This window comes from Corvus kubaryi, unplaced genomic scaffold (genome assembly GCF_017639235.1).
Source record: "Corvus kubaryi isolate FWS band 111438036 unplaced genomic scaffold, C.kubaryi_AGA036_p1.0 37361, whole genome shotgun sequence".
Taxonomy (NCBI): Eukaryota; Metazoa; Chordata; class Aves; order Passeriformes; family Corvidae; genus Corvus; species Corvus kubaryi.
Genome location: NW_024581118.1, coordinates 2,754,720 through 2,782,245, shown reverse-complemented (window position 1 = coordinate 2,782,245; position 27,526 = coordinate 2,754,720). Strand labels below are relative to the sequence as shown.

The window sequence follows — 27,526 nt, the reverse complement described above, 5'->3', positions numbered from 1 at the left end:
CAGAAATATCTCCAAAATACAACCTAGTAAAAGGAATGAAGATAATTGTCTCTGATCCTAAGATGCCACTGGGAATTTCCAAATGGGCCCCAGGGGATGTAGGAGCACTGATCTTCAAAGGAAGTGCACATAGGGCTGTTACAAATTATGTAAGGTCTGATAAGGAAGTTACACGGTCTGATAAAGCAATTATCTGGGAAAATACCATCCTTAAATCCAAAGCAATCCAGAAAGGCACTTGCAGGCAGCTTTGGCAGTGTACTTTGGCCCGTCTCCTTGCACTCCTAAGCAGGATGGGAGAAGGAGAGGGGGCTTGGTTCTGATTCTGGCATACAGGACTGTATAGACACTACAGATTAATTCATTGCACTGTCACCTCATGATTTCCAGCGTGTGGCTGCCCTAGAGAGTGTGGATATTACAGTTGTACGTGACGGGCTTAGCTCAGAACTCTCACGTATTTGAGTGCTGGAGAGTCATGGTGGCATGGCAAGCCAGAGGAGTTCAAAGCTGAGGCAGCATCTCTAGCTGCACCTTGGTGTCACTGGATCCGCGTGATCCCGACCTGTGTGGGCTCCGTCTCCGACCACGAGGCCAAGAATCACCTCGTGCACAGAATGGAAATGCTTCAGAGCCATCCCAGCTTGTGTCTCAACACAAGCTTGCTCATACCTTAGGTATGCCCTTCAGAAGTGTATTTTCCCTTAGCTACAGCCATCCCAGAACAAGGGCTATGATTGCAAATTTAGTGGTTTCTTTAGCAGGAACTTTTCTCTGAAACGTACCCGTTAAGCGTCTTTCCTGTGATTTGTAGCAGCTGTTGTGTCTCCATGCCAACTGATGGGGGAACAGGGGAAGGACACGCTCAAAGTCATCTCTGAGCTCTGCAATATCTTATGAAGAAAAGCTCATGATTATAATGAGAAAAGTAATTCCTCGCCATGAAAGCTGACTGAGAGCAAATGGAGAAAAGTAAGACTTTCAAGTAAAGAAAACCTGAGTAGGATTATCACCCTACATGAAAAAGGTGGAATTGCTTTGGAGATGAGACCATCCTCCTGCCTCCTGAGATCAGCTCCTGGGAAGGGCTGAGAATTGGCTGTTGTGAGTAATCTTTGTGCCAGTGCTTGTGGGGTGATAAAAGGCACAAGGATTTAAAGTAAATTTCCTCGCCTGATAAATCCAAGCCTTTCACCTGGGGAGAACAGTTAATTTTTGTCAGAGGCATGTGTGTAATTGCCTCAGTGCTGAGGCGAGTGGGATCTGAGGCAATAACAGACGAGTCCTAATGGCGAGAGAGAGCAAGGAACTCTTCAATGTCTCCATGAAGGCACAAGTGTTTCAGAAACGCAATAAATAAAGCACAAGTTCTCTGCCAAACTAGAAGTATTGTGACAAGATGGACAAAGAGCAAAACAAACCTGGGGGAGGACGAGCTCACATTGAAGCAATGACACGGTTGCTGCATATGCAGCAATCTCAGCACATTCTCAGCTGTGTCACCGTTGTTATCCCAGACAATGCATTTAAGTATTTGCTGCAATGCTATTTAGCAGATGATAATGAAAGAGCAGGAAAATGTACATGAAAGAAGATGGAAATATCTTGTTCCTCCTCACAGGGAAGCTATCAAGCACAGAAACAGGGAAATGACACTCAGAGCTCTTCGCCGCTTTCCGCTGTAAATTGGGCACTGGGGGAAAAGGACAGAAATTCCACTGAAGTGTAACAGAGGGTAACGTTCACCACCATGTGTCAGCACTGCACCCAGGGAATGCAGAGGGATGAACTGCAAGAGGCACCACTTTTAGAAATTTATCTGTCGCCACTTTCTACTGCCGAGCAAAATAATAATAAATAAGAAAATGTTGAAGGCAAAGAATGATGTCTCTCTCATTTCAGCTTCAAACAACCCTAGCTATGTGTATCTTCTTCTTCACTTCTCTCTGTGGTGTCTGCACAAGGTCTGGAATACTGAGTAAATTTAACATATTTTTGTGGACAGATCTACTACATAAGAGAAGGTTTGAATTTCTAACTTTAATAACAGATGTGAAGGAGATTGGTCATATCAGATACTTGCTGAAAGAATTGCCTACACCAATGGATTTTTGCTACATTAAAGTTGTCATGAATTTTATATTCACCCCCTAAGCTGAATTTACAGGGTAATGAAATAGATGTACACACGGAACATGGAGGCAATATAATTGTGATGCAAGGTGGACACAATCGAGTGAGCTTCACTGTGGTCTACAAGTTTTGCCTCAGCTTTGCAATTTGAGCCTAATGTGACTGATGCATTTAGATTAATGGCAATTTGAAGGGTTTTCTTTTTCTTCTTCTCAATGTTAAAATATGTCCAGTATAATTTTATCCATTTTGCATCAAATTGGGTGCGCCTCTCCTTTACTGTTCAGAAGTTGCTGGACATCTTTAACTCAGAAATTAACAAGTCAACAACTTTGTAAGCCCTTCCCTTCAAACAAAACTCTTGTGATGCTCTGTGTACATAAAAATTGGTTGCTCCAGACAAAATGGAACTAGGCAAAGGCGACAGAGTCTTACTTTTCCTGGCTGGCAGGTTTGCTCATTGTCAGGGAGCTTCCGGAGGACATTTTGACCAAAATCTTCTCACTTTTATCTACTTATGGTACTGCCTAAGAAGAGGTGTGAGTAGCACTGAGAAATCCTTCTAACAACCCACAGTTCAGATTGCAGTGAAGAAACGTCCACATTAACTGGCAGTGACCTTTCTGAGTCAACATTCCTGCACTTTGAAATTCGAGCATTTCTAGTTCTGCCTTTTTTGCCTTTGATTCTGACCTGGTACAGCTGGAACTAAATATAGATGTGTAAGGTAAAACCCATGATCACAGTGCTTCAAATGTGCCTTTCAACTTGCTTGCTAGAGGCCTTACAAATTGTGTCGTGCACCAGTAGTCAGTGGGCAATAATCGCCTCTCCTCGGATTAATTTAGGATAAGGACACTTTCATTTGGGAATGTGTTGTATTTAACACCATCAACCTTTTTTTTTGAGAGACAATTTCCTATCATTCACGTATCTTGTAGATGCATATTTTTTTATCACTTTGCGGTAGTGGCACTATATTTGTAAAATTAGACAGAAAAATATTTTGCTTTTACTTATCAGTGCTTATTTTACTTATTAATAGAATAAATTTCAGTTGCAGCACGCTGTGGTGTCTAATTTTATATAATAAACCTTGCTAATAATGTAGCTTAAGGTACTAGGGCACTGCTGAAATACAAATAAGAAAGAAGAACAAATCGTATCTGAAACCAGCAAGGCTGACATAACCAGAGGGTAATTAAAAAGTCATTAGTTGCTTTTTTAGAGTCATCTGAGGTTTTGGTTGATAAAGTAAAAAATTAACATTTGTGTTCTGAAAATTGATTAACAAACAGATACACAATTTTCATCACAGAAGATCAAACTGTTGGTTAAAATCGAATTTCTTATGTACTTCACATAAAAAAAGATCGTCTATTATGTTCTCCTCTAACAGGAAAAACTGGAGTCACGTGCAGTAATGCATGGGGTATGGCTTTGGCTCTGGTCCAGTTCTCCATAAATTCTCATAGATCAACAGGAATAGACAAGTGAGCCAAACCCAATGAAGCTAATTTTAGATGGCTGAAACCAACACCATCTGTATATCTGGCCTTGGTAACTTTCTATTGATCCAATTCTTCCAGAATGATTTGCTGCCAAACGCATAAGGAAGCTTTCCAGGTTCAGAGCGTGCAACGGGAACGTTCTGGATTCATGTCCTTTGAGGGTTTCAGATGCTGTAACTTTCCTTTGGTTTTGGTTGAACAACCTTGTGTTTGTTGCAGGTAAACGTTAGTATCCATTTCTTTGCACAGTTCCAGAAAAGAAGAGTATCAATTTAAATTATCTTCTCTCTGAAGCCACGGAAACAGTTTGAAGTGGACAGATGAGCGCGTTCCCCATGCAGTTCAGCTCATCTATACATCTGCTTGCTTATCCCACTTATGTTAATCCAATAAAAGGAGATTCATGCAGTGATCCCAGTTAACTGGCACTCTGGCTGTGGTGTCAAGCAGATACAATGAATTATCCCCAGTACAAAATACATAGGAAATATTCTCACCGCATTCAAACATTGAATCAGCTACAAAAGTAATCTGCTACTGGACATGCTGTGAACAAAAGGAACTCGAATCGATCAGGCATTGATTATGAATAATTTACTCAAGTACATCGTTTTAAATCAGTTTTAAGACCAGAGGGCTAAAAATACCCGCTAAAATTTTTGTGGCTTGTGGATTTTTTTTCTGTCTCTTCATTTACTTCAGTGGGCTTTGTATTGAGCTCTCACAGAGCAGACTTACATCAGACATCATGGAACTTAGGGTCCATGATCCTGTTTTTAATAATGGTAGTTATAATGCTAGCACTTGTTATGAAGAATAATTTGCATCTACTAACTTCTTTTCTCTGTTAAATTCTCTAAATATAGTAAATAAGATGTTCTAACCTCTTGGGACTGTTAGATTTTATGACAGACCTTGGTTTTAATTTACTTTCAGAGCTGTGGGATTGTCAGCAGAGTTCACCAATGGCATTATTTGTCCTGAGTGTAGGTATTTTAGTGTATCATTAAATTACATCTCCTACACATGCTACATAAACCCCAAATATAGATACACACTTCTTTATACCTACTACAAATTAATAGATAGGCCCTTTTAGATTAATTTTTTTCTTTTTTTTAGTGACTGTGTCCATTCAGGATGAGAACAATTCAGCTGCTGGTTTTTCATCAGTGCTGGGTAACTTTGCTTTTGCATATCATTATTCAGTGTCACAACTGCTTGCCAACAGTATCAGAGGGGCTGGAATCCTAAGGCTCAAAATATTCTTGCACAACATCAATGTCCTGAGTATATTTATCAGATGCTCAATAAGCCCAGAAAGTTGCCTTTCTTTGATGTTGGTATAAACACCAACTTCTGCCTCATTATTGAGGACACCTCCCAGGGCGAGGTCTCCAGTGGCTCATGGCAAATTTGCATAACTTCAGCAGGTGCAGAACAAACGTTCTTCACTCCCCATTCCCCTGCCATTTCTGAACTAATCATTGTTTACTTCATTAGTCGTGCTTCCAAACTTGTATTTAGAAGAATGCTGCTTTATTGGAGCTATTGAAAGGATTTTGATGGTTCATCCTTGTAAAGATGCCTTGGGGAGAAGTTAGATATTCAAATGTCTGGGTGTAGATTAAAACAAAGGTGAGAATTTACAATTTTTTATACCTATTTTTGATTGTCTTTAATCAATTAAGTCAAAAGCCAGGTGGGAGATGGAAAGGAGAAAGAGAATTACAGACAGTTTGCATATTTACTCCTTACTGAAGCAGATGCTGAATTTAGAAGACCAGATTCTACCTTAAATTAAAATTACTCCAATTTTAATCATTCTCTTTGGCATATTTTAAGTGCTTAGGATTTCCAGAGGGATGAATTTCCATAGAATGTTTCTACTCTTTGATTTATCTTGATTAAGGTAAGACATGGGCAAACTAATCCCCCTCAGGCAATAGCAAGTTTGCTGTTTTATGATCCTTTGCACAGGCCTGCCGTGCTCCTGACTTTTGCCATTACTTCTGCTTGTGTTATGCAGAAAGGGAAGTTAAAAGCCCTAAAATATCCAACATTTTTTTCCTTATCATGTCAATAAACTTGTCACAGAAGTGTCCCACGTATGGGTGTGAGTGTTTGACCAACAAAGTGCCAACCACTTGCGTTGGCTTTGACGTGGCCTGAGGTCAAAGACCTGCTGCAATCAAGGGCAGGTAGAAACCAAAAGGGCTCCAGCAGGCAAAAGGATTTACTGCTGCCTTCTTATTCTGCCTGTCTTGCACCTTCTATTTGAAGGATTCACTTTTGTTCTGGACAATCTGGCTACAACAGCTACAGCTGCAGTTTAGAATGAATTTCAAATAATTGTACACAATTATGAAAATATACCAATGTCAGGCATGCCCCCTAACCTCAGCTCTGGTGCTGGGGATAACACACCTTTGCTGCTGTCAGCAGTCTGACTGGCAGCTCGATGTGAGACGCTTAAACCAACTCATCCATCCATCCATAGCCATCTGCGCCTTCCCAAAAATGTTCAAGGCACGTGTAAGTGATACAACTTACAATTTTGTCAACTTTGATTACTGGCTATTTTTTGTGGTTATTAATACATGGCTTAGATCATCCTATGATGCCATGGTTATTACCTTGCTAAGAAATTGTGCTGGCAGGGCCATATTCCTGTCTCATTATCGGAGTGAAGCTCAGAGGCCCAAGTACATCTGCACAGAGATACAGGTAATTACCACTGGAGCATCTCAAGGAGAACAGAAACAATGACTTTTTAGGGGCAGCAGGGATTGCTTGGAGCTACGGAGGCTCCACTGCTGCATGGAAGTGAAATAAGGTCCTTTAAAATCACAAGGGAAATGGAACCTCTATGCTACACAGACCAAAGGGCATCCCCATTTGAAATTATTTTTGCAGAAAGAATATAATGCTGGAAAAGCCATTTAAAATCCCCTCCCAAACGTCCTTTTTCTGCCATCACCCTGAATGGCATTCTTGCCCCCAAACACACAGTCTTTTAAAACAACCCCCTGGCCAAGCATAGCTCTCTATAAGTGCCCTGGGGAAACTCCTTATTCCTCCCACCTGATTCCAGCCATGCTTTCCTCAGGAGATTCACTCTACAGGCAGCTGTGCTGTCTTGTGATGAGAGCAAAGTTATCAGCTCTGTTCTTGTTCCCCAGACAGAGGCTCTGGGTCACTGTACTTTGTTGCCCCACAACAAGGAAGTGCACTTTGCCGTGTGGAATCTCCACCTGGACACTGTTTGTCCATGAACAGTGACCGTGACTGGCTGAAGAGAGAAGGAAAATACTGGCAACCCCTTCAAGGCAGTGAGGTGTAAAATCTTAGAATCTAGAGAGCAAAATGAGGGAAAAAAGAGTGGGTGAATAGGTTCCTCTCCAAGTTTTCCTGGTTTTCTTTTACTACATTCTATTCTTTCTGAGCAGCAGCTTATAAAATCCTACTCTTCTTGTACTGAAGAAAGGCATTAATTAAACTCCCAGTGCAGACATTTCTGATTGCAGAGTGGCACAGAATTGTGCTCAGTAATATTTTACAGATACAGGTATTGTGACTTCCATAAATGTCTCAATACTTATCTTTTCCAGCTGGGAAAACTGAGGCTGGAAGGGGCCATTCTCTATGTTTAAACAAGCGCAATTGGCGTGGCCATATGAGACTTTTAAAACACATTTTGTTCTTAAAATCCCTAAAGCTGCTTCCCAAACAACATAAGGTCAGGTACACACTGATTACACACGTAGTTTGTATCCTGGAATACTCGCTAGAAAAAAGAAAGTATTTACTCTGATGCAGTATAAATGTGTAAGGACAAAAAAAACCTTCAGAGTAGGCTTAGTTCCCCATGAAAATGAGATCAGTGCTCAAATGGAGATGCCAGGTCTTGTCCACTACGCAAAACCTTTCCAGTTTTGGCTGAACAAATACCTCAGAAAAATATTTTGATTAAAAAAGCCTGAAGAGTATTTAAGGCAAATAGAATCTTAAAACAGCATTTCAGTTCCACTTTCCCAAGATATTATCGTCGAAGATCTAAGGCAGGGCGTTCCTGGAATCTTCAGCACATCTCTGGTGCTTTCACACTTCCTCTTGTACAGCTCACTTGTAAGCCTTGTAAATGTTTAATGGAAGATCAATCCCCTCTGCTTCCAGCGTGACAGGAATCCTGTTAGGGATCATCGCAGCCACTCCAGCACTCCCAAACAGCTCTGCTGCTGAGAGCAGAGCTCTGGGAAGGCTCTCCCCCTCACCTGGGCATTGCTGCTGCTTATCCATGCTCGACTTTTGTTCTCTCCTGGCAGCACATTCCCGTTACATCAATGTCTCCCCTGGAAGGGCTGTTTGTCCCCCCACCTCCAGCTGCCAGGGCAGTGGCCACCCCTGAGTTACTGAATTTTGCTGAATTCCTGACAGCAAATCACTACAAATGCCGTTTATAAAGGACCCACGGAAAGCCTGGAAGTGCTGTTTCCTGATAAACAATCCTCCAGTTTGCAAGAGGCATTTTCCCTTCTGTTCTCCTTCTCACTGAGGACATCAGCTTCCAAAGAGTCACCTGTTCTCAGCGTGTTCACCTGAAATAATCCTTTATAAGGATTAATCCTTACAGGGTTTATAATAAGGCTCTATTTTCAGGAGTTGCCTGATTGCTGTGAGCTGCCAGGGAGCACTTTGGTCCGCAGCAGTGATGTAAACAAAATTAGCACTTTGCATAGTCATGCTTCAAGCAATTACAGAACAATGCAGTAGAAGGTGCAGCAACATAACCCAAGCAAGAGTTGAAGGAGAAAAAACACTTCCAGTTTTGTACTGGGGGGTTTCCCTCAAATCCCACAGTGATGTTTGCCTTGCAAGGGCAGGGCCAGGCAGAAAGGACGCCCTGTTGTCCTGGACAGGACTGACTGTTCCTCTTCCTGTAGCTTCAAACACAAAGAATCCCATGGTTTTGGGGACAAGTGGCAATTTCTTTATGAGCACTGCTATTTGTATGAGTATTCATCATTCCTTCCCCTCCTCTTCTTGGGAGTGAGTTGAAATGATAATTCAGAGTCTTGATAATAACTGCACCGATTCACATCAGCCTAGAATCTGAATAGTAACAAAAAGTTACACTTATCTGTGCTTTTTCTTATTTTTAATCCCATGAGGATAAAAGTATACATTATATTACTTTCAATTGCCCAACTTCTCTGTAATTAAAATGTCATCTCTCGGTGTCTCTGAGTCAAAATGTGTCAAAAATACACATTTCTAAACGCACTTAAGAAAAATATCAGTCCAAATAAAATTATAGTTGATTAAAAAGTAATCTTGAAATACTTTCAATATCACTGAAACAAAACATTTCATCTAAGCATGGTAAGTCTACTGAAATGCTGAAACAGGCAGCTTCTACTGCATATTTGACATTTTCAGTGAAAATACCATTCTTGAGTACAGCTCTAGACTACGGCTCCACTCTGGCATTTTGGAATAGTTCTCCTTGCATACTGTTCCATCCACTACATGACTGATCCTTCACGAAACATAGCAATTATAATTAGCACTTCATAATTTCTTTTATTGCATATCCTTGTATCAACTTGTAGCAAACCTGCCTATTCCTGCAACCCTAGGGTATATCACCGTGTCCCGCAGCCTTAGGGAGGAGGAGGAGAGAAGATCCAGCAGGCAGGAATTGTGCAGCAAGATTGATTTATTTAATTATTTTACAAACTCTTTTATAGACTTTTTTCTTCATAGTCTAATTGGACAAGGATCAGCCACCCCTTGAGGGCGATTGGCTAAAATCCTAAAACATCCATTGTCAAAATATTTTTGTACTGTACCATAAACAAGACTTTTCAAATTTGCAGGTGTTTGGTTGTTTCCATAACTCTGCTGCCTCTTCTGTGAGAGAGAAAAGTCCCTCATGGGCTTAGAAAATAGCAAGAAAATCCTCGCTAGCAGCATTTTTTTATCTACACCTGCCTTGCATAAAATATAATTAAATCTGATTCTTTTGCTGACAGTTCCTTATTTTCCTTGGTGAGAATGTTTCTCTACCTTTTCAGGAACTACTGAATTGGGATAGCACAATAACTGCGAATACTCTTAGTTTGTGTGTTGGGACTCACCAACAGACCAAGACTAAAGCATGTACAGGCAGTGAAGGTGCCCACAGAACTAGCCTGGAGCAAAGGAGGCTCAGGGGGGACCTTGTGGCTCTGCACAAGTCCCTGACAGGAGGGGGCAGCCGGGGGGGGGTCGGGCTTTGCTCCCACAGAACAGGGACAGGAGGAGAGGAGGCAACATCAAGCTGTGCCAGGGAGGGTTTAGGTTGAATATGAGGTAAAATTTCTTCACAGGAAGGGTTGTCAAGCATCGAAATGGGCTGCCCAGGGATGGGGGGCAGTCCCCATCCCTGGAAGTGATGTGGTACTTCAGGATATGTTTTGCTGGTGACCATGGCTGTGGCGCTGGGTTGATGGTTGAACTTGACCCTAAAAGCCTTTTCCAACCTTAGCAAAGTCGTGATTTTATGAAAAAGCTGTCAGTGCTGGCAGATGCTTGCAGTGGAAGTAGGAGATGGGAGAGGGTGGGTGGAGGTCAGCAGAGAGGGAGCTGTGGCAGGTCACTCAGCACCAGTGCTCTACCCAGATTTGCAGTTCTGCACTGGCAGAAACGTGGCACTGGCAGCCAGCTCTCGTTCAGCCTTCTTTGCCCCAAATAAAGCTTGTTTTCCCTAAGCGAGCAATTGTTAGCCTCCTGTTTCTGAATAACATTTCATATGTTATTGGATTTTCGTGTTCCTCGATAAAATCCAACTCTGCAACCTTTCCCACTAAGGAATTTCTTACCCCTTTTTTATCTGCTTGTTATTTTGAAAAGGATTGAGACAGATACTTTATTTTATTTTATTTTACTTTATTTTATTTTATTTTATTTTATTTTATTTTATTTTTTATTTTATTTTATTTTATTTTTTAAATTTTACTTTATTTTACTTTATTTTATTTTATTTTATTTTATTTTACTTTATTTTATTTTTTAAAATTTTACTTTATTCTACTTTATTTTATTTTGTTTTACTTTATTTTATTTTTATTTTATTTTATTTGACTTTATTTTATTTTTTAAATTTTATTTCTATTTTACTTTATTTTATTTTATTTTATTTTATCTTATTTTATTTTATTTTTATATTATTTTCTTTTACTTCATTTTATTTTATTTTATTTTAAATTCATTTCTCTCTCTTTGGGGGCTGTGATTGGGATCTTAGCAGCCCTCTGGCAACTGACGTAGCTATTTGGTTGTCACACATAAAACCTCCTTGTTTGATGTTAGAATTTTTAGAGATTGCAGTGGATTTTCCAAAAATAATTAGGTGGACTTTTTGGAAATGTGTCATATTTTACCATATTTCTACTTGCTTAGTTATTTATTTTCATATGAAAATAAATATTTTCATAAAAATAACTTTCATAAAAAGTTATTTATTTTCATATCATGGAAAAGACCTCCAAGATCAGTGAATCTGACCTTTGACCGAATCCCATCATACCCAGTAAACCACATCTCTTAGCACCATATCCAGGCATTTTTGTAGGGATGGTGACTCCACCACTGCCCTGGGCAGCCTGTTCCAATGCCATTCTTTTAGTGAAAATATTTTTCCTCATAACCTGGACCTCCCCGACACAACCTGAGGCCGTTTCCCCTTGTGCTATTGCTAATTGCCTGGGGAAAAAAGGCTGCCCCCCACATTTTGTGGTATTTTCTCTTTTTTTCTTTTTTAGCATTGTACCTTACCTTTCTCAATTTTCAACCTCTTCTCTGGTTTCTCTAAACCTTCCAAAGTACTTGCCAGGGCCCTCAGCTTAATTTTGTCTGGGTATTTCATGAACATGCTTTCTATCCTTCTGCTCAATAATAAGAACTTTTAAAAAGGTCATGTTCAGGATAATCTCTCTAGGATCCTTTCTAAATTGATAATGCACCAGGTGCAACAAACCCTTTGCAAATCTGGGTTCCGCCGAATGACTGGAATCGCTCTTTCCATGCTGAGATACACAAACCCTCACTATTTCTTGAGGCTGCACATGGACACTAACAGATCGAGTTCCAGCCTGAGGGACTCTCAGCTGGCCCGTAGCACAGAGGTTTTCCACTGCCTGGGGATTTCTGGGGCTACAGAGTTCCTGTGGCCAAGGAGAAGATGGCAGAAGGCTGCAGTGAGGTCTGCGATTATTCCATGCCACAATTTTCTCTCCTTACGTGAGTTGTAGAAGTGCAGTTTGTGTATGCAGAATGCTACAAAAATTCCACTAGACAACCGAAATTTGCACGGTTAATATTTTATATTTTTTTGTTATTTTCGCATAAGCCAAGTTGTACTGAGCTATGAAGCAGAGAATAGATTAAAAATTACAGTGTAAGTGAAAAGTATTTGATTTATAATAACTTTAAATACTTTCACCTTTTAACTTTTCTTTGGTTCAGTATATTAATTTTGATGAGACACGGATGTAAGATGTGGAGGGTATTTTTTCCTGTAATTTCCTTCAATTTCAGAAATTTCATTAGTTATCGCAAGATGCAGCAATACCACATAGAACAAGACTTACAACAAAATCAACTGTTTTAATAACAAAAAAGGCTTGGATTGCTGCAACTCTTTTTATTTCTGTTTCAAGGAAAAATCAGAGAGGAGATGAAATCACCTGCTGTAATTAGCATTTAAATAGTCCCTCTTTGGCAGCGAATTTCGTGTGCTTATTTAGGTTAAAGAGGTGAAGAAAGCCTTTGTTCTCATCTGTGCAGCTGCTGCTGGGTCAAGTTTCTCTTGCAAGGGTGCAGGGATTCATGGCTATGTCAGAATTGTTGGATCCAAGACCACTTCCTAATTCTTCATATCAGAGCGTTTTTCGTCTCATCCAGATTCAGAGCAGGATGTCCATGAATTTTCCTTGTGCTTTTATTTATTTATTTATTTATTTATTTTAAAAGGCTCAGGATTTTCCCCAGAGAGGCAACAGAATGTGGGCTCCACGTAACACATCTCACTTCCAGGAGTAGATCAGATGAGGGCCAGTGCTCTTGTGGGAGTTAATTTCTTCTGGAAACCTGCTTTTCTACCTTTTCCTCTGTGGGCCACTATTGCTGTGGACCTCCCCTGGGCATGGATGCCTGTGGGCCCTGCGGGAGAGGAAGAATTATCACCACTCCGAGGTGACCCTGTGGCAGGGGGAGATAAACCTCAACCACACACAAGTGTCAGGTTTAGGATGAGCAGAAAGCAGAGGCATGAAGGGGGTGGTTCTACTCTGTGTGTCTGAGCAGTTGTTTGGAGCTTATGGCATGGTGTTTGAGCCCCTGCCAGAAAATCAAAAGGAGAGATATTCCTCACATTTGAGATATCAAAATTGAGATATTCCTCAAAGCAGAGGAATATCTACCTCTGCATCTTCCTGCCTGACAGAGGTGGTGTGGGGGGATAGGGAGGTTGTGGGTTTATGGCTTTGTTTGTTTGTGAACTTCTTCTTACAAGGAATCTCTGGCAAGGAGTCTCATGTCAGGGAGATTTCTGTTTCTGTGCTGTTCGGGTATTCACTCATCTTCTGCTCTCTTTGACCCGATTTCACCTGGCCCTGGGTTCAAGGGGGAGGGAAGTTCTTCAACACATGTGGCACAGCAGCTCTCTGACCTTGTGTGAAGCACATCAGGAATCAGCACGGGCTGTGCCAGCCTTGGTCCAGCTCAGAGAACATGAATTATCTGCACAGGTTGGTGGCTGTGGGTTTCTCTCTCGTACAGGACAGCCTTATACAACTCAATGCACCAGCAGCACAAAGTGAGCATTTATCTTGGTGAAAGAAAACTTTTAGCCATGCTGTCTCTTGTTCCCACTGCTTGCATGCTGTGAGACAGGAAGAGCAAACCCTGGTGTTACGTAGTTTCTACCTCGTTTTCAGTGGGATTATTTATGAATATGCTGATCAGCTTGCTCCTGCAATTTGTTGATGTATACATTTCCCCCAGGAACTGAAGCTGGGGGTCCCTTCACACTGGTCACTGTCAAATATCAGATGGCAAAAATGCCTGTTTTGTTGCACCATGAATGGTATTCAAACTCAAAGGGCAAGATTTTGTAACTGCTCACAAGACCCTGTGTCAACAGATTTGCCTTGTGCACTGCCATTGTCCATGAGTACGATGTAAACAACCTCACTTCTTCTCACACCTTTCATCTAATGGAACATATTCTTATTATCTACAAAATACTGGACTATATTTAATGCTTAATCTCGATTTAGGAAAAGCTGCAGAGGTGCACTGGTGGTTTTTTTCCTGGCAGCATCGCAGAGCTAGTGTGCGCTACAACCAAACAAAATCCATCTTGGCCAAGACACTAAGAGCAAATGTTAACTTTTTTCTGGCCAAAACTGAATCCCTGGTAATTGCTCAGCATTGTTCCTCACACAAAGAAGCTGGAGAAAAACACCATCACGTCTGTTGGGCATATGGATTGGGAAGCCAGTTAATCTTGGCTTTATTTCTAGATCTATGTAGCTGTGTTTCATTCTGTTTCTTCCTAAGCAAGCTTTCTAGGAAAAACCTAGGCCTTCATCATCCTAAACCAGGGCAGAACAGCAGTCAGGACAATGTGGTTGCTATACCGTGGCTAATAATCTGAAATTATTGGCTAATCAACCTCAAACTGAAATATACCTAGAAGACAAGTAATAATCTTTACGCTAATTTTAATTAAAGTATTGTGCTTCTCCTTTTTTTCAGCTGGCCTGCGTAGCTTATGCTGCTCCCAAATATGTTAACACTCATGTTCCAGGAAAAAAATGGAAGAGAAAGGCAGAGTGACCCTGCCCACAGCTAAATGCTTGGGAGGATATATCATGTATCGCTTCTCCTGGCTGTAAAATATGTCCCTGGTCTGCAGTTCTTGTCCCAGCCTCTGCTGGGTGCATAAAGTCTCAGTTCCCCCCCAGTCCCTGTCAGGACTCGTGGTATTATAACTAAAATCTACTAAAAGTGTAGATGATAATTATGTGGCATTATTAATACCAATTTTATCCCCCTCTGGTGTTAATATCCCATTTGAAATTTTCCAAAATCACTTTTATTTTTCTCTCTAAGACCTCTTCTACAAACGTGCTGGGAGTGACAATGAGATGAACTCAGAGGCACAGAAATTTTACAGTAATGCATTTTTAGTTTTTATATTTTACACAGAGCTTCATTCTATGTACAGCTTATGAAAAAAGCTCATATTTGGACTCTGTAGAGGGGTTAAGTATCTTTTTCAGGATTTTTAGTGTAGTCAGAGCTTCAGAATCGGTCTAGTTGCATACAAAGTGTGTAACTCTCCAATGGGTGTATTACAAGGTACATTACCAGCTGGCCTACCCAGTTTTATACGATTCCCAGAGAGCTGAAGGTTTTGTTTCCATGTCTGCTTCCCCACCTTGTGTAATTTCTACATCCCTATCACTCAGAAAGGACTGAAAGAGGGACCAGAGGGCCTGGACAGGTTGGAGAGCTGGGCCGGGGGGAACCCCATGGATTCAACAAAGTGAAGTGCAAGGTCCTGCACCTGTATCCCAGATACACCAACAGGCTGGGCAGAGAAGGGACTGAAGGGCAGCCCTGGGAGAAGGACTTGGAGGTGCTGGGTGAGGACAAACTCCCCGTGAGCTGTCCCTGAGTGCTCCCAGCCTAGAAACCTATGGAGTCCAGGGCTTATCCAAAGCACTGTGACCACCAAGGCAAGGAAGGGGATTCTCCCCCTCTACTCCGCTCTTGTGAGACCCCATCTGGAGCTCTGCATCCAGTCCTGAAGTCCTCAACATAAGAAGGACATGGAAATGTTGGAATGAGTCCAGAGGAGGCCACCAAGTTCCTGAGGGGACTGGAGCACCTCCCCTCTGGAGCCAGGCTGGGAGAGCTGGGAATGTTCATCCTGGAGAAGAGAAGCTTGTGTGGAGACTTCACAGCAACTTCCACGGTCTGAAGGGGCTGCAGGGAAGGTGGAGAGGGACAATTCATGAGGAGTGACAGGACAAGGCGTAATGGCTTCCCACTGCCAGAGTGTAAGTTTAGGTTCGATATTAGGAAGAAATTGTTCCCTGGGAGGGTGGGGAGGCCCTGGCACAGGGTGCCCAGAGAAGCTGTGGCTGCCCCTGGATCCCTGGCAGTGTCCAAGGCCAGGCTGGATGGAGCTTGGAGCAACCTGGGCTGGTGGAAGGTGTCCCTGCCCATGGCAGGGGGTGGGACTGGATGGGCTTTAAGGTCTCTTCCAACCCAAACCAGTCTGGGATTATAGGATTCTATAAAGTAAGATAAATATAGGCTTTGTTCTTTCACAGAACACATTTAACACTTGACTGTTTCTGTTGCAGAAGTTAATAAGTGAAGTCCCATCCAATGCTTTGATTTAGTTAAGAGCATTAGGAAGCTCTGTGTTTATAATCTGGAATGATATTGACAATTTTCTTGCCCTGATTCTCTGTTTAGCTCACCGGTGCAATTCCTCTGCTTCTTTAGAGATATTTGCAATTTAGTCCACTGGAAAAAAAGAAGAAAACCAGGACCATTTTTAATAAACCACCACTCGAAATTGAATTTGGAATTAATACAAATAGTTTTCCTAACAGAGAAGCATCCTTTGCTGTGGTAGAAACATTTTTATACGCTGAATAAGAGTTCTTGGCTTTATTTTTTTTTGCATGCACATAGAGATCTGAGCATTTCCTGCCACCAGTGCAACAACACTTACACAGGAGGAGAACATTTAGATGCAAAGATCAGCTGCACATTCCCCCAAGAGATAAGCCATAAACAAACAAATAAAACACCAAAGTATTTTCAGGAAATATTTTCGTTTGCATCCTACCGCTCTCAACAATTTGAATTGGTACAGACAACAATAGTGCAGTTGATATATTTCACAATATCAAGGCAGCATTTATGCATGTGTTTGTGAGATTTACACCTGTGTGAAGCCAGTCTCATCCCAGAGTGTTGGTAGAAACAACGGCCTTTATAAATTCAAGTGCAGGTTAAGTAACTGTCATCCATCAGTGCTGTAAATAGCACTGCTGGCATCAAACTGGAGACAAAAAGCCTCCACTTTGGAAGGATAAACTTCTAAATTGAATAGAAAATGAGCCAAATAATCTGCACTGTAGAAGGTTAAGTGTATACAACATTCTTCCTGGAAAAGGAACAACTCTGGGCTTTATCTGCAGCTTCGTAAATAAGGCTTTGGATCAGTATTTCTTTGAGAATCTGTTTGAGACTATTTCTTTTGTCTGAAGCCAGCAATTTGGGTACTTTTTCCCTCTTTCAGGCAGTCAGGTGTTACATCAGCTTTTGTTTTGAATAGATGGCAATTTGGTCTCTGTGGCACCAAGCAGGAGCCAATCCTGAGCATCAGTAACATCCCAGAAACAAGCAAGCACACAGCTTCCAGAGGCTTTAAGAACTCATATTCCCTGCCACACTATCCAGGTCATAAAGTTTTTTGTTTGGCTCTGGGTACCGGGTAGAAGGAGGTCATGGCTGCTCACAGCACTGCCAGAATTCTTAGCCTGACTGTGCCTCGTTTTTCAAATGAGAACTAAGGTGAGTAAGAGCACTCCCTTTGAATTTTAAATCATCTGCCACGGTGTGGGTTTGTCTGTATGCCTCTCCATTGCCCAGTACTACAGATCAATTTGTAGCTCTGAAACAGAAATTGTAAAAATGGTAATAAAAGGCATTTCAAAGACTTTGAGACTATGAGCTGTCGCACATAATGAGGAGGAATTTTAGCAGTTTGTGTTTCCCCTGTGATTCATCTGGGTGTATCCATCAACACTGAATCTATGAATCCTCTGCTCTGTTTTATTTTCTCCAACAGATCTTTATGCTGATTCATCCTTCATAAACTGTATATTCATGTGTTGATTTATGCACTAAAACGCTTCCACAGATTCAAATTTCTTCCTTATCTCTACAAGAAACATGGTTCAATTCTTTCCCTTTTTAGTCAGGACAAAAAGAGAAGGAAGAATAACATGATTTTCATGTTGATTTTGAAGCAGGATAAGGTATAGCCAAATCCCTAAAGCCCAGCCCCAGTGAGAGCTCCAGAGACTTTTGAGTTTCATTTTCTTAGGATCCAGAATCATTAAGATTTTTCCTGTACAATTAACTACAGGGACAGGACCATAATATCAACTGGCTCTTAAGCTAAGGCAAAAAGACTATAAACAGACCTTTTTGGTTCTCTTTCTCATAACTGTTCTCCTTATTGTGCCAAAATTAACTCTTTTCCAGGGCAATCTTCTTCACTTTAAAGGTTAACTACTGTTTTAGCTGTAGGCAAGATACCTTGTTCCCTGAAAGTGAAACAGTCTTTTACCCCATTTACAAAGTATGAATTTTTCCTCACATTGAATTTCAAGCAACATTGGCTTTCCTAACAGTCACAGAGAAAATGAAAATGAAAATAAAAAATAAAATAAGTATTATAAAATAAATAAAAATAAAATGAAAAAAAAAAGCAGCAAGAATCTTCCAGTCAGAGAAATTTTTTGGATTTCATTTGTCTTCTGCCAGTCTAAACAAATGCACCATTTTATCAAACCTGTTACCTGTTTAGTTAATAAATGATTCCTATGGGCAGATGTGAACTGGGAGAAAAGGATGCTTTGGGCTTGCCAAACTCTCTACTAGACTGCAGAAGGACTGGATTACTGTGAGCAGTGCATATACAAGGTGTTGAAAACTCTCTTGATACTGTCAAGGGGAGAAGGAACAACTTTCCAGTCCCTCTAGGGCATATGACAAACCACGAAATCAATACTTTTTGCAGGGAACAATAAATAATAATAATAATATAAACCAGTGAGAATGGATTATTGTAATTATTTGGATGGACGACTACTTGTAGCTCCAAATATGTCACCATCTCACCTGCAGGCTGTAAGCCCAAGTTGTTATTATCATTTTCACAGGATCCCAGACTGGCTGGGGTTGGAAGGGGCCTCTGGAGAACATCCAGTCCAAGCCCTGCTGAAGCAGGGTCACCAGAGCGGTTGCACTGGATCACACCCAGGCAGGTTTGGAATGTCTCCAGAGCAGGAGAACCCACAGCCCCTCTGGGCAGCCTGTCCAGTGCTCTGCCACCCTCCAAGAAGAGAAGTTTTTCCTCATATTTGGGTGGAAATTCTGTGTTTCAGTTTGTTGCCCCGTGTCCTGTCTCTGGGCACCGCTGGAGGGTCTGGCCCCATCCTCTTGACATTCCCCTCTGAGATGTTCACATGCGCCTACAGGCCAGAGAGCATCTAAGAAATCCAACCCCAGAAATATGAAAGGGATGTAAAATCCATTTCCTCCTTACTCAGCCTGTATGAAACACCTCCCAAGCACCCCACTCGTTTTTCCATTCGAGATGTAGTGGAGGCAAGGGTAGGTTTTATTGGGAATTCTCCCATTCCTCTCTGCTCCCTGGCACTACCTTCATATGCAGAGCTAATGAATCATTTGCTTGGGATGTAATCCTTTTCTTGCCAGCCTCTGCAAACTGGTGAGATCTTACAGGATAATTCACCAGTTCCTCCCTCTTAGATGGTTCATACAAACACATTTCAGCTCTGCAGTGTTTGTGCTCAGCCTGCAGTTGCTGTTTAACCCTTGTGTCATTTGCAACATGCTCCTGGTAAGAGCGTTTCTACTTTATTCTGTGCTGCTTGGAGATTGAGCTGCCTCTGAGGCAGGAGGGAAATCAGGTTTAGTCATTAGGAGCTGCTGGTTTTGTGCAAATACCTTTGATGAGTATTGGTCCAGCTGAATATGTGGATGGTGAGTTCCTGAATGAATGCCCACAGAAGTGTTGGGCAGTTAATCACAAACTATGGGTAAAAGGCAAACAACGCCACAGGACAAGACACAGAAAAAATTCTCTCTTGGATTTCATCAGAGGAGGAATTGTTCAGTGCATATGTTACAGAGGCTAAGTATCAATCAGACATGCACAAAAGGAAAGGCACATTCCTTCCTCTTGTGTCCCTTTAGTGTTCATGACAGGTGAGAAGTTTGAAATCACTGATGTCACAGCAGCTGACACAGTAATCAGATTACGAGTAGTCATAAAAAAGAAATATATCCAGTACATTCTAGGCATAGTGTATGTACTTTTTATTAAAATTCATTAATACATTGCCACGTATTTCATATGCATAGTGCAAGAAAATAGTGAAGCTGATACTGATGAATTCTAGTTCTGGAAGTAGAATTTCAAATGCCAGGAAGCTGATAAGGCAAAAAAGGCATAGAAAGGAAAAAAAAAAAAAAGACTAGGATGTTTCAAAGGAATAGCATATTAGGATAAAAAGAAGTCCTACTGATACTGCTTATTCACTGTAAGGTAAAAAGCAATAATATGGAAAAAAATGCATATGTTCAATAAACTTTTCTGGTTTGACCTTGGGAAAATGTCAGACAATTACAAGCACGAAGTTAATGAAGAAATACTTTCCATTTCATCGAGGGGAAATATGTTTAAAAGGAGCTTGTTATATCTTGAATGTCTTTCTTTCTGATCACCACATGTAGACAATTGAAATTGTTAAGGGGCATAGATGAGATGTGTTCTGTACTATCAGGCCCTGCTGCTTTTCCTCAAGGGAGGTGGTTCTGCATACTTTGCTCACATTGCAATGTTTTTCCCTATTATCCTGTTTCTATACAAAGGTGGATGTTTTCAGGAGGCTGCTCAGCCACAATATAACTTATATATAACTTATATAATTCCCTTCTTTTTCACCTTGGATAGAAAAATCAACCATAACAAGCATTTAGTAAAGGTTGTGGCAGATTGTCCACTGTTTAACTGATCTTAATAAGCTTTGAAATTTCTATGACCTGTGCTGGTAAGGAGAATTTTTTCCCTTGACAATCTGTGAATAACACAGTCTTGGACATTACCTGATTCTAGATCTGTCCACATCTGGGTGAATCCTCTCTTTAAAAGTAATTTTTATTTTTTTTCTCTAGCAAATATTTTCTGTACTTCCTGTTTTGGAACTGCTTGTAGGTAGAATTTTAATATAAAATGAAACTACTATCATCTCATCTTGGCCTTATTTAAGCCATGGCCTCAGGCATTAGAAATACTCAGGCTTTTGAAGAAGGGAGGAGGAGAAAAACACCATCTATTCTCTCAATGAGCTGTCCTGCCAACAGCAGAACTTGCAACTTCATGGGAATACACTGGATTCAGGCTGGGAATACATTGGATTCAGGCTGGCATTCCAGCCCATTCCAGCCCACACTGGCATTCCAGCCCATTCAAAGCAGTCACACCCTCACCCTCCAAGAGTGAAGGTGTCTCATTTAGAAGACATTAAGAGAAAGGAACACAGAAGAGTTCTTTTGTGTTAGAAATTATATGAAGAGTTGTATTTCCAAGAGTGTTCTCCACATTATGCCACAATAATATTCAGTAACAGTTATGCTTACCAGCAATAATGTTGATTTATAAAACACAATAAATTACTTAAAATGAGGCCTAACATTGTTAATTTTGCCTGGGTTCTGTTTTGCGTGTGGGTGACCTTAGGAGAGGCTTTTGTAGTTAGGAAGAATCCATCAAACTCACAGTAAATCTGTTTATGGCTGATTCAGTGACTGCAGTGGAAGAGATTATATTCCCAGTTCAAATCTCCTCACACTGCCATTTTAGAGTACAATGGCGTTTTTAAAATTTCCTTCATCTAGATGTTTTATAGAGAGCTTTCCCTGTAGCTCCCCATGCCATAGGACTTAAAATGTATTGAAATGAATACAGGGATAGAAGCAAGTGCATAATTAATGTACACATTTGGAAAAAAAGCTACGGCTTGAAACTCAACAGAGACATTGACAGCCCTTGTTGGCCTCTGCCCTAGGATTCCTTTCAGATCTACTTGCAATTTAAGCTTCTTTGAAGAGAAAAATTTGTCCAAAATTTGTATGATAACTTTACTAACAGGTCTTTCCTGTCAGAGCACTAATGGTTTCCTGAGATTAAACATCCCTCTCAATGTCATTAATAGAAGAAATAGCATTGACATGACAACTGTATTTTAAACTGTGCTTCTTTCCATCCCACACTGACTCTCTGGTTGATCATTCTTCAACCTAGCATTCCCAGCAGAACTACTGGCAGGAGACAGGCTGTGGTCCACCTGGCCAGGATCAGCACTGCTGGGCTCCAGGGCTCCCATGGCCACGGCAGCCAAGCACCCAAGGGTCAGATTTGTGGCAGCACATGCAAATCCACGGCTCTGATAGATGGGAAGATGGAGAGAACGTTGCCCATGGCCTCCGGCACTACTTATGATAATAACATGATTCCATTATAGGCTTCATCCTAGGAGCCAGACTGACTGATTTCCTCTCTCTTGCACAAGCCTGGGAACTCTGAGCCATCATCCTTCTCCACAACAGGCTTTGCCTGGAGCACTAAAGAACTCCATCCAGTGAGCAGCATATTGTTTGGGCTGGAATTAGATGGGCAGCACAGGGGGTGCCACCTGCTATTCCCTCCCCGAGAACACCATGGGAGCTGCTGGCCTTGGCTCTCACACAGCAGAAAAAGAGGAGGAGCAGGAAAGAAAAAGCTTCTCATAACTCCAGTGTTTGTTCTCAGTGGAAAATTGGTTTTCTTGACCAGCAGCCAGCATTGATGCCGTGTTATTTCACGGGAGGTGTTCTCCTGATGAATGGGACTCGGTGACTTTGGAGAGCAGTGTTTTCTCTGCTCAGAGTAAGATTGGTAACTCCATCAGGCCTGCTGGTCTGCCTTTGGCCCTGAGCAGGAGCATGATATCCAAAGGGGAATAATGCACACTGGGCACAAACCAAAATGTTTGGGGCTGGAAAATTTCTGTTAGAGACACTGCAAGACAAACAGGTAAAGAAAGGGGTGACGAGAGAGGGGAAAAGCAAATAGGACTTGCATTGCTTGCAAAGTAAAATTAAGATTAAAAAGGAAAATTATATGGATAGGTATGTAGACATTTTTATGTGTCATATAAAAGGAAGATAAGGATGTGATTTTCCTTAGAGTGACATGGCTAAAAGGGAAATCACCTCTATTTTAGGAGCTACTAATGATCCAGAAAGCATTTGTGAAAACCTCCTCTCTCAACATGCTAGAAATAATGCACCACAACCTCTCACCCTGAACTCCATCCCAGCTTTTACCCTGCTCCTACACTTTACTCTTGTAAATCCAGTTCCTTCTGAAGTCTGAAATATTTCCTCAGATCTGGAAGCTGCTCATCACTTCTCGCTTGTCCAAAGCCAGGTATCCCTGCTCCTGCAGACAGGCAGACACTTTTAGTGTCCTTCATCCCTATTTTATCTTCAGAGATGAACCTTCTTCTTGTCCATCCCAGTGGGTTTAGGTCTTCATCTCTCCATATGCCAAAATACTTCAATTAAGGAAGACCTCATCAAAAGAGAAAAGCTGTTTTCTAAAATCTCTTAAAAGCTTCAGCTCACTCTGTGGCAGAATTACAAAACTGTCATCTTTTTAAAAGGGTTCCGTCTTCCATATTCTACTCTCCCAGACTCCTCAGCAGTGAATTTCAAAGGCTGATTACTTGCTGCACTAATAAATGTTTCCATTGATATGTTCTGAACCGAAGAAGAATGACAAAACTTTTACAAAAGCATTTGCTTACTTTCTCTCTCAACATACAGCAAAAAAAATTCCTTCTGTAGCAAAAACTGTGCAAGGAACTCAAATTTGTTTAAGCCAAGCAAGTTTCTCTAAGTTCCAGAATAACCCAGTCTCTGGATTCAGTAAATAAAGGATTTGTAGTAGGTCAGAGGCAACCTCAACTTGGAAATTCTTCTGAATTTGTTATGGATGAGGTCATTGTTTCCAATTTAACTCTTCCAAGAAAGGATTTGCTGCTTGTGGAGCAGGGCTGTAAGACATAATATCTGAGCCCACTGTGCACAGAGAGGCACCAAGGAAGGCAATGGGCTCAACCCAAGGTTGAGAGGGGATTCAAACGAGCTGTAATTACTTGCACAGAATGTGTCTAATATTCAGAATTTTTTTTCAGTTGCCCAGCATGCATTAAGAGCTCAAAAAATTGGGAACTGGAATTGGCAATGTTCAAACAGAAAATAAAATGCACTCTCTGTGGTTAAACACCACAACAGATTGTTGGGGATTGCTGAGAAATCCTCAGAATTTAAGTCAAGATGAGATGTTTTTCTCAGGGGTCAGTTTCTTCTCAGTCCCAAAAGTGTTACATGGGCAGCAAGAGGCATTTGGTGAGATTCCTCTGACTGTGCCAAAAAGGGGGCAGGTTGAGGGGATTAATGTGGTCTTCTCTGTCCTTAAATACTGACAATGAAAATCAGATCAAGGGTGGCAGCAAACTGTCTTTTATAAGAATTGTATCTTTTCTGTTAATATTGTGTTTGAACCTCAGCTCAGCTGGCGAGCTTAGAACAAAAGGTTTCCTCAAGGTATAAAATGAATATTTTACATCATAAAACTTGTAATATTTTCTTGGTGTCAAAGCAAGTCTGTCTTGCTGGTCTGTTCAGGAACTACAGCTAGCCAATATTTTCTGATGTATTCAAATGAAAAATATGACCAGAAAGCAGAGAATTTAAACACCAAAAATGGGAAGCTTTTTTGTAATAGATTTTTTTTTTGGTGGTTTGTTTGTTTTTCACTCAAAAATTACATTTACAGTGCAGGGTAATTCACTGTTTTTAGTGTCTGCATTGGTGCGATCAAGATACACAATGAGGATTTTTTCACTTTACAGGCAAAAAATATTAATGTGTAATTTTTTTTCATTTCTCTCTACTCATATACAGTAGTTCCATAAAAGCTGCAAATAGAAGTTATTGGTTTTATAGTTTCCTGAAAGGAAAGCTGTGAGAGAAAACTTTAAAACCTGACAACTAAGTTGGAAAAACGATAAGAAAGCAATTCCCAAATAGTAATTTAGGCACACTGGTGATGTGTAGAGTCTTTAAGAATTATGGGGATCTGTTTAACTTCACGCCTTTGACTGGTAAATTGCATTAAATTTCAGTTAAGTTACAGAAATCTCTTCCTACCATCGTTCTTCACATTTGTTTTTGGTAAAGAAATGGCACCTGTCTGAGAGGAAAGGCAGTTTGGATCCGGGAGAGAAGGAGGAGGGTGCTGGAAAGCAGAAGGGCTGTACAAAAATGTGTTTATCTGGGTTCTACCAATAACCGTGGACTTCAAAGTATTACAAAAATCCTTGTGCTGAGTACGCGTTCCACAGCCCTGGTCATTCAGCCTCTGGCAACGCTTTGTTTCGGACATCCCCCAAATATTCTTTTTGTGCTGCATCTTTGATTTCTGCTTCTGTGTTAATTTTGTGCGTGAACATCGCTCTCTGTTTACCTGGGACCTTCAGCAGGATCCTGCACGCTCGCTGAGCTCTTTGCTTTCCTACAGCCTTGTCTAAGAGGAATCCTGACTGATGTGGCTGCACAAAAGACTCAACTAAGTGGTGCTGAAGCAGAGTCCTCAGGTTGCTTGCACTTAATTCCCGGAGTCTGTAACCAAAACAGCTATTGCTGTATCTGGGAAAAGCCACTCTACTGCCAAGGCTGTCTGGCTTGTCTAGATTTTGAGGACAATGAGTCCTTCTAATAGCTCTATCTGGTATCTTAATTGGCAAGCGAATGAATAAAAGATGTGTTTATTGCTGTGCAATGAGCTTGTTTGTTTTCCCTGCTGTCATCGATTTATTTTGGGGAGGGGAAGGGGATAAGCCTTTGAATTCAACTTATAACCCTCCTACAATTGAAAAGTCATCACTTTTTAGGAATCAGTCTTTCTGGCTGTGTATTTCCTCAAAACGGAGGCCAAAAGTATAGAAAACTGGAATTATCACTGTAAGGTCAAATGTGGTGTGACAGTGTTTCTCCAAGTTATTCAATTTATCCAGTTCTGTACCTAAGTGACTTAACATCAAAAGGCAAAGAACATGGACTCTTTCTTGTTACAATTTTAAAATTCACCTCGTTCTAACAAAAATACTTGTTGCCTCTGGTCCAGATTTGGGGAAATCGTTGCCTTCGTTTTGGTTTCTACCAAATCTGGATGTTTTCATGCAATATTCACGTCAGAGGCCACAAGAAACCCACAGAAGCAGCAGCAAGCTAAGCAGCTTAGTTTTTATTTATTTCTTCCCCAACAATTATTTTATTATGGAGCACTGTCTGCACTCCTAATAAATAACCCTCGTTGCTTGCCCTGTCTATAACACATGACAGAGTATCACTGTCAAGGCCTCTTGTAATTCCCAGCCAGTCGCCCCCAGCTACTCAGCAGAGCAGAGTCGTTTGCAAATGAAGGACATTTGTCTGAATGACACATTTCTGAATGAGAACTGCTTTGTTTTTGCAGAGAGTTTGGCCGCTGGAAAGTAAACAATCTCGCTGTGGAAAGAAGAAATTTCCTCGGCTCCCCACTGCCGCTCGCCCCGGAATTCTTCCGTAACATAAGACTGCTGGGACGGCGCCCGACCCTTCAACAGATCACAGAAAACCTGATCAAGAAATATGGGACACATTTCCTGCTCTCAGCTACCCTGGGAGGTAGGGTGGATTCTTGGAAATATTGGGGACGAGCTAAAAGTGCTGGTCACAACTGTTTCTTTGTAGAGCTGATCCTCCTCCAAACCGCTGGGATGGGCAACTTTTTCTGTGGATCAGGTTTTGTCCACAAGTCTTGTGACTCCTTCTTCTCTTTGTTGGTGCTCTGTATACATTTTTTATGCCCACAAAGAGATCCCCAAGGATCTTTCTCTGCACTGAGGTCATTAAGGATAGTGACATTTATTTTCTGTAACGATTTACATAATACCAGGTTGCAGAAGTACCTGGGTCCATTGCAGTCCCACAGAAACGGAGCCAGAAAACCAGTAGCAAGTATTTCCAACAAATCTCTTAATTCATGAGACTTTTAAACTGCTTTGTCCGTTGGAAAACCCCCATATTGTCACTCTGCCCTTTTTAGAATTAGTCTTCACTTAACCAGTGGGACTGCATTTTCAAAATGGGATGATGGGGCTTTGCCATGTAATTCCCATTAACTTAATGGAATCTGCATCTTTCAGTCCCCACAGACTAATCTGGAAAGGGTAGCCCCATGGATAATTGGGATCCAGTCACCAGATGGATTGAAGAAATCTAGTGAAGAGGCCTAATGTTCAAAGGAGAGCATAAATTGTTCTGAATGAAAGATAATTAGTACCTGTGATTACCCATCCAGGCATTACAAAATGAACTGACATTTTAGAAATGCAGCTCTATCCCATCGTGGGTGATAATATTAAAGATAATTCTGGTGATTGAGTGTCCTTCCAGCAGGACAGGCTTGTCGAAATCCTTTATTCACCTGAGGAATGGTTCTCTTTAATACATTTCATAACTGAATCTTAACCATTTGTAAAGGAAATGAGAGCCTTCCTAGTCTCTCTTGGCTGATAGCTGAGGCCTGTAACAACCCAAATGGCTCACAGAGGCTTCCTTTTGAAGGAGACCATCCTAGAAACAAGAGGAATTTCTATCTTGCTGAAGTTATTTTAAGAAATAAAGAGCTAATTTCTATCATTATTTTGGGAACTAGTACTTCTACGGCATTACTATTAGAATTTTAAGAACGATTTACGTGTGTGGACCACCAATTTGTCACAAAACCCCCTGAATTTCTTTTAATCACTTTGAACATTTTTGCATGCAAATATACACTATTTATACATGTCTGATTTCTTGAGTGCAGAACACTTGGCACATTTGAATAGAAAAACCAA

The 27,526-nt window shown here is 41.0% G+C and overlaps 1 protein-coding gene across 4 annotated transcripts in view; it reads left to right on the top strand.

Moving 5' to 3' along the window:
• LOC121667340 (BMP/retinoic acid-inducible neural-specific protein 3) overlaps positions 1-27,526 on the top strand; it is a 208,451-nt gene that overhangs the window by 88,291 nt on the left and 92,634 nt on the right. For all 4 annotated transcript variants that reach the window (XM_042033888.1, XM_042033890.1, XM_042033892.1 and 1 more), the window contains one exon: positions 26,119-26,309. In XM_042033888.1, the coding sequence (XP_041889822.1) occupies positions 26,119-26,309 (191 nt within the window). The remainder of the gene's footprint in view (positions 1-26,118; positions 26,310-27,526) is intronic.